This window comes from Piliocolobus tephrosceles, chromosome 5 (assembly GCF_002776525.5).
Source record: "Piliocolobus tephrosceles isolate RC106 chromosome 5, ASM277652v3, whole genome shotgun sequence".
NCBI lineage: Eukaryota > Metazoa > Chordata > Mammalia > Primates > Cercopithecidae > Piliocolobus > Piliocolobus tephrosceles.
In genome coordinates, this window is record NC_045438.1 from 143,712,830 (window position 1) to 143,726,264 (window position 13,435).

Here is a 13,435-nt window from a genome sequence, read left to right on the forward strand (position 1 = left end):
GTTCGAGACCAGCCTGGCCAACATGGTGAAACCTCGTCTCTACTAAAAATACAAAAATTAGCCAAGTGTGGTGGCAGGCACCTGTAATCACAGCTACTCCAGAGGCTGAGGCAGAATCCCTGAACCAGGGAGGCAGAGGTTGCAGTGAGCCGAGATGGTGCTATTGCACTCCAGCCTGGGCAACAAGATCAAGACTCCGTCTCAAAGGGGGAAAAGAAATGCGTAAAGCATGACATTGCTCTTTATTGCCAATTTATACAAAACTGCTTGTATGCCTCTCACAGAACTTTAATTCCAGTGCTGCATACCCCTAGTTTGTACTTTTCCTCCTTCAAAACTTAGTATATATGGGAAATCCCTAATGAATCTGACCCTACTCTTATTCTTCAATATTTACATACTTTGCACTACACCAATATGTGAAATAGAAAAGCTCCATAATTTTCAGCTATTCCTATTTTTTTCTGTCAAACTTTCACCCACTCCTCACTTTGTTTCTCTAGGATTATCACCATCATCCATCATTTTAAGCTTCCACGAATAGTCTGATCCTGCTAGCCCAGTTGAGCCTCTCACTGGCTAATCACATTCACTTGAAAAGCTTTTGGAAAATAGATTCTCATGCTCCATTCCGTAAAACTACCTGTTAATATCAATAGTGTCTACAGTGAGCTCGAGGTACAACAAAGTTTGGGAGTTAAAACCTCAGCTATCTCAGTCTAAATACTTTAAGTTCGTTTTCTCCTTGTTTTCTCCAAGGTAGTTAGCAAAAGAATGGAAAGAGAACAACATCAAAGCATAGAAACAGACAAATTTTCTACACATACTCCTTATACTTCATTATTCTAAGTTATACACAATGTTCAACAGGAGTTTGAAGTTTATTTAGTAATATACATAAGTCATGGCTGACAACTGAGAAAATCCTATTTACATAAACCATCATAGATTAAAAATACATAGTATTTGTACTTTAATACAATAGGGTCCCAGGATTCAAACAAGGAAGCTTGATTCCAGAATTGGCATTATGTAGTTACGTACTCTGCTACAAAGAACTAGTGGAGGTAAACTTTGGCAGTAAAATTCTCAACAGTCAAATATTAATGCATTTCATATACATGGCTTTGCATCCGTAGAGGAAGATACAATTCCTTCAGCACATGTGCCAATTTCTGAGTCTTCCCCTACAGAATCCTCAACAGTTTCTTCTTCAGAATCAAATTCCTGATTATCCAGTGATTCAAAGTTATCCAGAGGTTCACCATTCAGTCTCTTAAAGAATAAACCAATAATTTATTGTAAAAATGTTAAAACCTAAGTTGATCAGCATATTGATATAGCTGACCTGTATAGCATACTGATATAGCTATGAGATTTTTTTCATCTTGCCCCTCAATAAATTCATTTATAAACAGTGTGATATCAAAGTCTCTACCATGCTAGATCATAGTCAGCAAAGTGTTTAATAATTTGCCTTTTTTTTTTAAAAGCACTGAAATGATTTCAGACTATAAACAGGTACTTTCCCAATCAGCTGCAGGGACAACTAGGTGTTCTACATTTTCAATCAGCTGTGGATTAATACTTTTAAGGCAGTTAAGAGAGTTACCACACTATTTCCAAATGAAAACTTCAAACATTAATTCTATCATGGGTCTCAAATGTAAGGTCACAATTCAGTTACATGAAAAGTTTTGATTTGAAAAACTTTCTTCCCATCAGCAAGACAAACTTTTTGCAAACATGAATAAATAAATCTTAAAACCTTTTTAAGGTCAAGTCTGATAAAGCAACACTTACCAGGCTAATTCTTAACAAACACATTAGCTACTTACAAAATGTTTTGAAGTCAGATAAAACCACAAAACTTATTTAGTGTACAAATTAACAATTTTATAAATGACAGTAATGTCAAGCTGGTATTAAAATTAAAACTATCTAAAAATGTGTCAACTATGAAATAATTTTCTATACCTATTTTCCAGGGATAATTCCTTTTAATAACTCTTCCAAAAAAAGATGGTCTTTTGCTTCGTAATAATAATTAAGTTACTGAACTTTTACTCTCTGCAAGTACTCCTTGCAACTGTCCATCTAGTATAACTCATTTAATTCAACTCATTTAATTCTCTTAACAAGTCTATAAGGTAGGCATCATCATTACTCTCATTTTATGGATGAGGAAGATGAAGCCCTGACCGGATAAACCCACTCTACCCAGCAAACTTAATGGTGTTAGGAAGGAAGTTAAGTCTCAAATGCAGGAAATCTGATTCCAGAGCTCAAACACTTCAAAGGGATCACACTATATACTACCTTAACTTTATAGACAAATACACAAATTTGAACCAGGTAACTATTAAATTACCTACCTCTATTAGCTCTGCCATATACTGTACATGTTCTGCTACTTCTGCCAATTCTTTATTCTCCTTTTTCAGGCGGGCAATCTCATTGTCCTTTTGTTCGATTTCTTTATGAAGCTATATTACATAAATAAAGTTCAGTATTCTATAGATTTGCTATGCTATAAATCAAATTACATGCCTCCAAGTATATAACGTGGAGGACATGCAGCATAGAATTAACTCTCAACACAACAGGATTCATTTTGTATAATTCTGTCAAGAACTGCATTTTTACTTAAACTTTTCTTAAGCCAATATTAAAGCCAGCTCATATTGCTCTAACAAAATATGCTAAGCAGCAAGAGTAAAACAATCCTGGAATTTTTAAAAATGGTACAAATGATACTCAATACATACTTTCTCATTTTCCTTAAGTGCTTCATACAGCGCCTTCCTCCGTTTTTCTGCCACTTCTTTCCAATATTGAGAGGATGGATTTTCTAAAATAATATTTTACATGTAACTTTAAAAATCATTACTGTCAAAACCCAGTAATTTGTTTCAAAAAAATTTCCAGTCTTAGTACCCCCCAATATTGTTTAGTAACACTCATTTTTAAAAGATTAAAGTTAGAAAATCAGTATTCTATTTTCCCCAACATTTCAAAGATTTCAATCCTTCAGAAGAATTACAACAAAAGTACAATAGGTATATCTCTTCCACCTAGATTATTAAAGATTTTTGCAACACATTTGTTTTGTGAGGTCATGTCTTTTTATGTAACAATGACATTTTTACAAAGTCCAGTTATTTTGTACACTATCCTTAATTTTTTATTTCTATCTCCATGATTAGATTCAAACTAAACATTTTTGGCAGGAATACTATATAAGTATAGTATAAGAATACTATGTAAGTATGTATCCTCAGTGTATCATCAAGAAGCACATGCCAATTTGTCATGATATTGAAGATGTTAAATTTGATCATTTGATTAAGATGCTATCAGCTTTCTGCCTTGTAAAGATAACTTTTTCCCTTAGTAATTAACTAATGATCTGTAGAGTAAAATATTTGAGACTGTGTCAATACCCTGTTCTCCAACAACTTTTTACCTAAGTTTAATTCCATTGATGATTGATGTTTTTGGCTTATATCTATTACTTATACAGTGGATGGAAAATCGATTTTTTTCACTTACGTAATTCCTTCTACATGTAGTAGTTAGCATTATTCTGTAAATAAAAACTTTTCCTACCCCAATTTAAAAGAAAATTTATCAGTATGGACTCATACATCCTTTTGTATTCAATGTATTATAACCCATTCTTGTCGTTATTCATTTTGATGCTCAGATTTTCCCAACTTTAGTCTGTGAGAATCCTTCCAAGATTACGTGTGTTCTTTCAACATGTCCACCCGTTTTTGAGTACTTCCTTATTTTCTGTCACAAGATAATCCATGATCACCTAAACCTTATTTTCTGTCACAAGATAATCCATGATCACCTTTCCCTGCCCCTGACCTGGAATCAGCAATTTCTCCAAGGAACTTTAGTGAAGAATAGTGTTTAAAACCAAGAACTGGATACAGGGTGTGCTCCTTGCTACAGAGGTGTAGTTTGTTTCTACCTATTTAGGGGCAGTGCTAGGAAATGGAATACTTCAACATGTTACTCATTTGCTCAATCCTAAAATATACACAATTTTTTTTTCAAAATTACAGTAATATCACTGCCAACGAATATAATAAAGTTCAAACAACAAATGTAATAAAGTTTGGGATTTCTTTGCAGTTATTTTAATTTTTACCATATATGCCAAAGGGTTAGATGGATAATGTTTTTCACCTGTGGTTATATTAGCAGTATGATATATAGTTATTTGTCTTGATATTTAACTTTAGTTTATTTTAACTAATCCTTGATGTAATTTTTAACTTAATCAGATATGAGTGTCACAAATCCTGCTCTTTAATCTACAATATTTTTAAAGAGCTTCTTTATTTCTATCCAGTCAACCTTTCCTAATTTTTCCTAATAAAAATCCTACCGTCTTCTTCTCTTCTTCCTGTCTTCAAGGCAATTCAAAATGAGCCCAAATGTTACTGTGACCTTGAGCAAGTCAATTAACTTCTCTAGGCCTCAATTTTATTATCAGTAATTAACATCCAATGACCTATAATTCACACAGAAATAATAATCTTCCATAATGCTTATAAAATATCAGTTGCTTCTTCTTCTGATGTATACTGCCATTCTATTAAAAACTAGTATTTATTACAGGCATAATTCTTCTCATTCATCTTCACTCTCTTCATCCATATTTTTATTGGTTTCCTTACGCCATACTCTCCTGGAATACTCAAATTTCTTTCATACTTCAACTCATTATCTAAACATTTTTCTTCTAAAAAGCCTATTTCCAAGTCTCGTAAATCCTTACAAGGCAATCCAATATCAGAGCTGTCATATTAATAACTATCCTTTCCCCCCACCCTTTTCTTTTCCTTCAGAGACTGGGTCTTGCCCTGTCTCCCAGGCTGGAGTGCAGTGGTGCTATCATAGCTCATTGAGGCCACAAACTCTTAGGCTCAAGTGATCCTCCTGACTCATCCTCTTGAGTAGCTGGGAATACAGACACAAGCCACCATGCTCCGCTAATTTTTTCATAGAGATAGAGCCTCACTGTGTTGTCCAAGCTAGTCTCAAACTTCTAGACTCAAGCCATCCTCCTGCCTCAGCCTCCTAAATTGCTGCGATTGCAGGCGTGAGCCACTGCACTGGGCCTCCTTTTCCTAACATTTCATCCACACATGGATCTTGTCAAACAAATGGTCACACAAAAACATTTATAGTGCTGTTATACTAACCCCGGATTACGGCAACTGGCAGAATTCATAATAGTATTAACAAATTCTTCCTTATAATTTAAAATTTTAAGACAAAATTTATCTATTTTTTCATACCTTTAATCATAAGATCAAATGACTCCTGGGTGACTCCCCCAAAATTTTTATTTTCACTAGATTCTGGGACAATAACCCCAGGGCTGGAAGTTGTAGATGTTAATTGGTCATTCCGATGTTTCCTTTTGGACAAGCCTGTGGACAGCTATAATGAAAACACTTATCAACTGTATTTACTTTGATTTAATTAACAAGAAATCAGGTAGTTTTTCATTTATGTATTAAAAAAAGAGAACGCGTATCTTTCTTACATCTCTGGATATTTAAAAAAGTTATACAATTAAAAATACTACCAAAATGTATAGTAACATTTTAGGAATTTTATTTGCAACAATTATTTTGGATTAGACTGGGGTCTAGAGCTTAGCTGAAATTATTTTTTTAATTTTAATTTTAATTTTTTTTTTAGACAGTCTCACCCTGTCACCCAAGCTGGAGTGCAGTGGTGTGATCTCGGCTCACTGCAACCTCCACCTCCCGTGTTCAAGTGATTCTCCTGCCTCAAGCCTTCCGAGCAGCTGAGATTACAGTTGTGTGCCACCACACCCGGCTAATGTTTTTGTACTTTTAGTAGAGATGGGGTTTCATCATGTTGGCCAGGCTTGTCTCAAGCTCCTAACCTCAGGCAATCCACCCACCTCAGCCTCCCAAAGTGCTGGGATTACAGGCGTGAGCCACCACACCCGGCGAACTTCTTAAGCTGAACAATCAAAACCAAAATCACTTCTATGGGAAATATATAATTGCTATTCCCAAATTATTTTCAAATTTCAACAATGTATGTGTTTCTGACCAAGAAAATAGTAGAAATGTTTTTAATGTAGGCATTGTATCACCAGTACCCCATTTGAGCCATATAGTGCATACCTCATTTTCTCTTCCAACAAGAGATCCAGATGCAGACGGCTGAATCATCTTCAGAGTTCTTCTTTGGACAGAACTATTCTAAAAAGTCAAGATAATGAGTTGCAATATGGTTACTTAGTTACTGAGTTGCTATATGGTTATTTAGTTACTGAGTTTCTGTATGCAGTGTTACTCTTAGTCCTTCTATAATTTAGTGGGGGAAAAGAAACACTAAGAACACAAACCTTACAAAATTGTATAAGGTTACCTATGAACAAGACACCGGTTTAATCAACTGACAAACTTGTTATTTCCAAAAATTACAATAAAGTTTGAAGAATTCTTAAGAATCAATATTACCCAAACTAGACACAAACACACGTAACTTCTCTCATTTCAATGTATGCTCTCAATGTATGGTCATTTTGTTAATCATTTGTTAATCATATCTAGTTAAAACAAACATAACAAAATTCCTCAGCTCCAATGAACAGTTCAAACTATATATGACAAAATTCTAATACAAGAAGGATATCTGTATTCTCTCTGAAAAATCTTCCACACAAAAACTAAAAACTTACAGGTACTCTTTTATAAAACCAAACATCGTAACATTTATGGTATGAACTCACCAAACAGGTCAACTGGGAGAAAAGGTTAATCATTTACACTGCAAAATAGTTCTTTCCCTAATCAAAAAGATTCATCTCAGGCTTCCTTAAATCATGAATATCCCCCAAATACTTACATGTACTCACCAAAAGAATGTAATTTTCCAGAACATACTTTACACAAAACAAAGTACATGTGTAATAGACATCCCCCCTCAACCATTACCTGATAGTAGAAGCAGTTCTGCTTCAAGCCCATTCATTAGAAGGTGGCTAAAATGTCAGTGCCTGAGGCATACTAAACTACTCTAAAATGCCCAAGCTATTGTTTTGGTAAAAATATTGCCTTCCTTGTAACATGTAAATAACTTCCTGTATATTTCATGACCTGAAAGTTCTCTCTTATTTTTGCAAAATATCATTAGTTAAACTGCCACCATGGGATAGCAAACAATGGTGAATACTCAAACAAGGTTAGCAAGAACATGATACCATACCAGCGTGAGAAAGTTACTGATTCCACACTGTACCTCACATGACAAGAGTTCACCTTTCCCACGGTAAAGTTTCTACTGCTGATTATTATCTCACCATTTAACTGAAGGACAAACGCCAGCTACTGTGAGAACAAATATTATACCAACATTTCAGATATAATTTAGATTATAGATTAGTCAACAGTCTCCAGACAAATAAAAGAAAATGTAATGTTGGAACCTTACTAGTAAGAAGTGTTAATTTATTTAAATGCTTGCTGTTAATAATGGTCAAAGAAGCAAGCTAAATTACTGTCACCAAAAAAAAAAAAAGACCATTTCCAAGATTTAACTTTTATTTATATAAGCTGTATAGACTTTGGCCTAAAACAATGTAATATTATTATTATTTTCTGTATATAGAGTATGCATTGGAATAATAGACTCTTAAAGCCAGAAAGTTTCTTGTATATTAATGGGTCTTAACCTTTTTGGAAAACTATTTAATATTCTGTGAATCCTCTCCCCCAAAAAATTCACATAAAAGTACATTCACACAGAATTTTGCATACAACTCACAAGGATCTACTTTTAGTCCAGTTCCCTCAATTTACAGATAAGTAAACTGAGGCTGAAATGCTAACCCACCCAAGGTCTCAGTTTTGGAGGTAGAACCAAAACCAAACAGAACCCAGTAATCTTTATATTCAAGATAGTTTTACTGTAGCTAGTAAACACAATACTTTTTAAAAAATGTATCTGCTGGAAATATATAAATTATTTGGCTGTGATTTGCTTCAAATTAATCCAATGAAGGAAAAGTGGAGTAAATAAGGACACAGATGAAACCAAATTGGCCATATAGTGGTAATCGCTGAATTGGGGAAGTAAATTATTAAAATACTGACTCTACTTTTAAATATTTCAAAAATTTCATAACAAAAACTTTAAATAATCACACAGAAAGCACTGTGGGAAGATGCCATCATCCTAAATGGAAGCTAATGGAATCAAATTCACAAATTGTCAATGCGAACTATTATTCAAGAAAAATAATGTAAGAATCCTAAGAAAAGCAAGGCAAATAAAAAACCCTTCAAAAGGTACTTGCTTATACTTACCAACGGCTTTTAGGTACTCGATTTAGTTTGCTTAATATTAAAACTTTTTTTTTAGGTACAGGGTCTTACTCTGTCACCCAGGCTGGAGTACAGTGAAGCAATCATAACTCACCGAAGCCCAAACTCCTAGGCTCAAGCAATTCCTCCCACACCTCGGCCTCCCAGTAGCTGGGATTACCAGTGGGTGCCACCACACCCAGCTAATTATGGTTTTTTAGAAACAAGGTCTCCCTTTGTTGCCCAGGCTGTTCTCAAACTCTTGAGCTCAATCAATCCTCCTACTTCAGCCTCCCAAGCAGCTGGGATCACAGGCATGAGCCACCATGGGCACCTGGCTCTTTATTTAATTTAAACCCACAAATTGATAATTTTCCTGAAGATGTGGTCCAGTTCCCAAGGTATACACATTAATTTCTATGGAAGGACCTAGCTAAATTGTAAATTCACTTAGGACCACAAATATGAATCTAGTCAAAATTATAAACTCAAAACTAAACAAAATCTGTCCTGTTGTCATAACAATAAATACTTGGAATAAGATTTCCAGTGAAAGTATCACATAAGGATTCAAACAGTATTGCAAATCAAATAGGTTAGATGGTAATGAATACGGTATACTCTAGAAAAATGTGTAATATAATGCAAAACATGTCTGTGGTCAAAGACCCTTAATTCTGAAGATATACACAAGGGATTTTAATAACATCATTTCATGAAATATAAGAGTAGAAACAAAGGAGTAATAATCTTATACATAGAAAATCCTAAAGATACTTCTGGAATCTTCACAGAGAAAATACAAAAAGAAAAGAAAATCTTGAAGAATCTACTAAAAAACAATTAGAACTAATAAACAAGTTCAGTAAGGTTTCAGGACACAAAATCAAGATACAAAAGTCAACCCTTTTCCTATGCAGTAGCAATGATCAAATGAGAATGAAATTAAGGAAACAGTTCCATTCACAATAACCACAAAATGAATACTTAGGAAAAAATTTAACATAAATTGTGTAAAATTCATGCTCTGAAAACTACAAACCACTGTTGAAAGACCAAAATAAGAGACAACCCACATTCTTGGATCACACTTAATATTCTATCGTATAATTAGTTTTTTTAAAACGTTCTCTAGTGTTACTCATCCTCTGACTAACTCAAGGCTTACAGAAATTATAGCCAGGCTAAATTTGGCTAAATTATGTCAAAATACTTTTATTTTAACCCCATGCTTTCTACAAAAAAAATTAAAGTTATTCAATCACATACCTTTACATTCTCTTTGATTTCTTCTTGTTTCTGCTTCATACTGGGATTCATTATGTAGATGGTGCAGCACAGAAGACTAGTAATTAAAAAACAATATGGTTTGCACCCCTGAACGTGGAGTCTAGGTTTAAAACACTTACAATCATAAAAATTATACTATTGTACAGTAGAACTATTATTTTTTCTCTCTTAATCCAAAGTCAGCCCTGTTAATGACTAAGGTGACTAAAGTTAATGACTCTTGATATCTATATTTTACATATATACACACATAATAATTATGTCTGAAAAAATGAAATTAATGTATTTTAAACCAATTTTTAAAACTGGTTTAAAATCTCTAAACGTATTGTCCTGGATTAAATACAGGGCTCTCAAAGATCTGAGAAACAGTCACCAGAAATAGCAAAATATACAGACACTAGGGTCCATCCTAAAGAGCAACATCTTAACTTTCCTGCTTCAAAGACAGATTTAAGGTATAATAAACTCGGCTCTGACAATAACTTAATACCGACTTAATATCTGGTCAAATGAGATCATGCATTTACATTTGTAGGAAATGTTTAACCAGTAACATGAAGTACTAACAAGCAAGAAAGAGGGAAAAGGTAGAAAGGGATATATGTAATGTGATTAACTAGACCACTGGCCAAACTCACAACAAACTCAGCATCTGAACTGCTCCTCCACTGCCCACTACCCACTGCCCCCCGCCGTGTCTGCGCCTGTGCCTACTCGACAGATGTCCCTAATTTTTGTGGTCATGCCTCTACTCAGTGCAGTGGCTTTTCTAACATTAATACATTTTACCCTGTGTCCTGGCGCACGCGCACACACAAAAAAGCTTAGGAAAGGCCGGGCGCGGTGGCTTACATCTGTAATCCCAGCACTTTGGGAGGTCGAGGCAGGCGGATCGCCTGAGTGATCACCAAAGTGCTGGGAGGTCGAGGCAGACGGATCACCTGAGGTCAGGAGTTCGAAACCAGCGTGGCCAACATGGTGAAACTCTGTCTCTACCAAAAATACAAAAATCAGCCGGACACGGTGGTGCTCGCCTGTAGTCCCAGTTACTCGGGAGGCTGAGGCAGAAATATCGCTTGAAACCGACAGGTGGAGGCTGCAGTGAGCCGAGATTCTGCACTCCAGCCCGGGCAACAGAGCGAGACTCCGTCTCACAAAAAAAAAAAAAAACTTAGAAAACAAAACAATCTAATTTGTGCGGGCACCCTATTTTCTACTGCATTTAATGTTAAGAAAATGCGGTTTGGGCCCCAGTAAACAGACCCCAGGCAATGTTCTTCAAACTGTGGGTCGCGGGGCGTGATCTCAGAATTATTTAGTAAGTCATAAGCAACACTGCTTAGAAAAATGCAACTGAACAGAATGGAATTGAAAAGATGAGAAATATTGCTTCCATCAACGTCTCAGTTGGTTAGATGGCTGTGTCCTAGGTTGCGATGTAAAATGTACTTTAGTATGAAAAAAGCTGAAAACCACTTAGCAGTTTAATCCTTCACAAGTTTCCCACGCCCGTCAGCGACCTTGCACCCTTACTTGCTTGTTATTCTCTAGTTTCTTCAATAGCTAGATTAAAAACCCCAGCATAGCACAGGGGTCCATGCGAACCTCGTATTAGCAACGCCAGTATCCCTTTAATGGGAGACGCAGGGTTCAGCGACCTCTTCCCATGAGCCAAATTTGCAGATCCCTCAGATCAGGACCAGCCATTTAACTGCCAAGAGGATGGATGCCTCGCCTCATCCCCACAGCTAGGCACGCCCAGGCTGAGTCCTTCACCAGCGTTGCACTCCCCAAGCCCGGACTCAGCCAGCTGGTCCCGGAGGCCCAGGGCCAGGCTAGGGGGCGGGCATTGTGGCCCCGCGCGCCCGAACCTACCAACCGCGGCGCGCGACTCGGGAACTGCGCCAGCCAGCCAATAGGGAGCGTGGAAGTGAGAGCGCGCCAAAACCGACCCAGCCAATGGGGCAGTCCCTTGACTCACCTCCCTACCCCGCCGCGCCACCAGCTACCGTTCAACAACCCCTTCGCCCTTACCCCGGCCGCGGCCCCACAGCTGTCAAAGTAGGACGCGGCTTCACAGGGTGGCCGGAACGAAAGCGAGTCGTCTAGAGGCTGTGCACCCTGCGCCCCTGCGTACCCACTTCCTGCCGCCTCTTGCACACTTACTGGGTGGAGACGCTCAATCCTTGTAGCGAACGCTGTTGCTGCAGCACCTGGAAAAAGGCCACAGCTCACCTACGCTGATCCCCACTGTCGCTGGAGTGTCCGGCGCGCTCTGCAGTAAAGCCCTACCAACTCCGCTCCCCAGCTCCGAACAACCACGTGACCAACTGACGCAGCGAGAGGTGGGGCCTCTGGAATCCCGCGAATCGCCTCTCCCCTCGGTCCCGCCCCTTCCTGCGCCTGCGCGGTAGGCGGTAGCGAGTACTAAGACCGTGGGGGGTTTTCTGCGATCTGGGAAGTCTGTGCCTTTTGACCCTCCCCTCCGACCCAGCTCTGGGAACTTCCTTAAAATGCAAAGTTTTAGCCCTTTACGAAAGGGAGAAAGATTTGCCTCCATTAGTCGTTAACACCGGAAGAACAAAATATTGTATGTGCGTATGTGTTAATATGTAGGACGCGACATACATTTGTGTAAAGTCCTGGCTCCACGGACTCGTAGTTGTATTAGGGGCTTTTATATTTTGGCTTTTTGTGTTTTGACTATGGTATGGTGCAGGAGGAATTGTTCAGGGAGACAATGGTCAGTTAATCCTGCAGCTATTCATTGAGCGCCTTATACGTGCCAATTACTACTGTTCTAGGCACTGAAATTACAACTGCTGTTGCAGTTTGAAGGAGCAGAAACATCTTGGTAATAATTACGTCTAGCCTTTTCTTTATTTGTTTTTATTTTTATTTTTAATTGAAACGGAGTCTCGCTCTGTCACCCAGGCTGGAATGCAGTGGCGCGATCTCGGCTCACTGCAACTTCTGCCCGCTGGGTTCAAGCGATTCTCCTGCCTCAGCCTCCCGAGTAGCTGGGATTACAGGCGCCTGCCACCACGCCCGGCTAATTTTTGCATTTTTTAGTAGAGACAGGGTTTCACCATTTTGGTCAGGCTGGTCTCGAACTCCTGACCTCGAGTGATCCACCCGCCTCGGCCTCCCAAAGTGCTGGGATTACGGCCTCCCACCGCGCCCAGCCTGCCTTTTATTTTCTTTTACTTTTTTTTTTTTTTTTTTTTTTTTGCTTACTGCACCTCCTCGGTTCAAGCGATTTTCCGCCTCAGCCTCCCGAGTAGCTGGGATTACAGGCGCCCACCACCACTGCGCCCGGCCCTGCTTTTTTTTATTTTATAAAATTATCAACCAGGCTTGGTGGCTCACGCCTGTAATCCCAGCACTTTGGGAGACGGAGGCAGGTGCAGCACCTGAGGTCAGGAGTTCGAGACCAGTCTGGCCAACATGGAGAAACCCCGCCTCTACTAAAAATACAAAAATTAGCCAGGTGTGGTGGCAGACACCTGTAATCTCAGCTACTCGAGAGGCTGAGGCAGGAGAATCTCTTGAACCCGGGAGGTGGAGGTTGCAGTGAGCCGAGATCGTGCCACTGCACTCCAGCCTGGGTGACAGAGCAAGCCTCTGTCTCAGAAAAAAAGAAGAAGAGGAAGAGGAGAAGAAGGAGAAGGAGGAGAAGAAGAAGAAGAAAAGAAAATCATATTCTTAAAGCAGACAATCCATTGACTGGAAAACTATCAAATGACTGGGTTTCCAGAATAAGAATTCTGGTT

General features: G+C 38.2%; 1 protein-coding gene across 1 annotated transcript; it reads right to left on the reverse strand.

Annotated features, from left to right (window-relative positions):
• Positions 1 to 813: 813 nt before the first annotated feature.
• On the reverse strand, positions 814 to 12,001 carry GMNN (geminin DNA replication inhibitor). Its single transcript, XM_023209740.1, has 7 exons — positions 11,829 to 12,001; positions 9,639 to 9,714; positions 6,186 to 6,263; positions 5,319 to 5,463; positions 2,769 to 2,851; positions 2,376 to 2,486; positions 814 to 1,275 (listed from the first exon to the last, which is right to left on the reverse strand). The coding sequence occupies exons 2-7, from the start codon at positions 9,687 to 9,689 to the stop codon at positions 1,114 to 1,116; spliced, it is 630 nt and encodes a 209-aa protein (XP_023065508.1). The 5' UTR covers positions 9,690 to 9,714; positions 11,829 to 12,001; the 3' UTR covers positions 814 to 1,113.
• Positions 12,002 to 13,435: the final 1,434 nt, after the last annotated feature.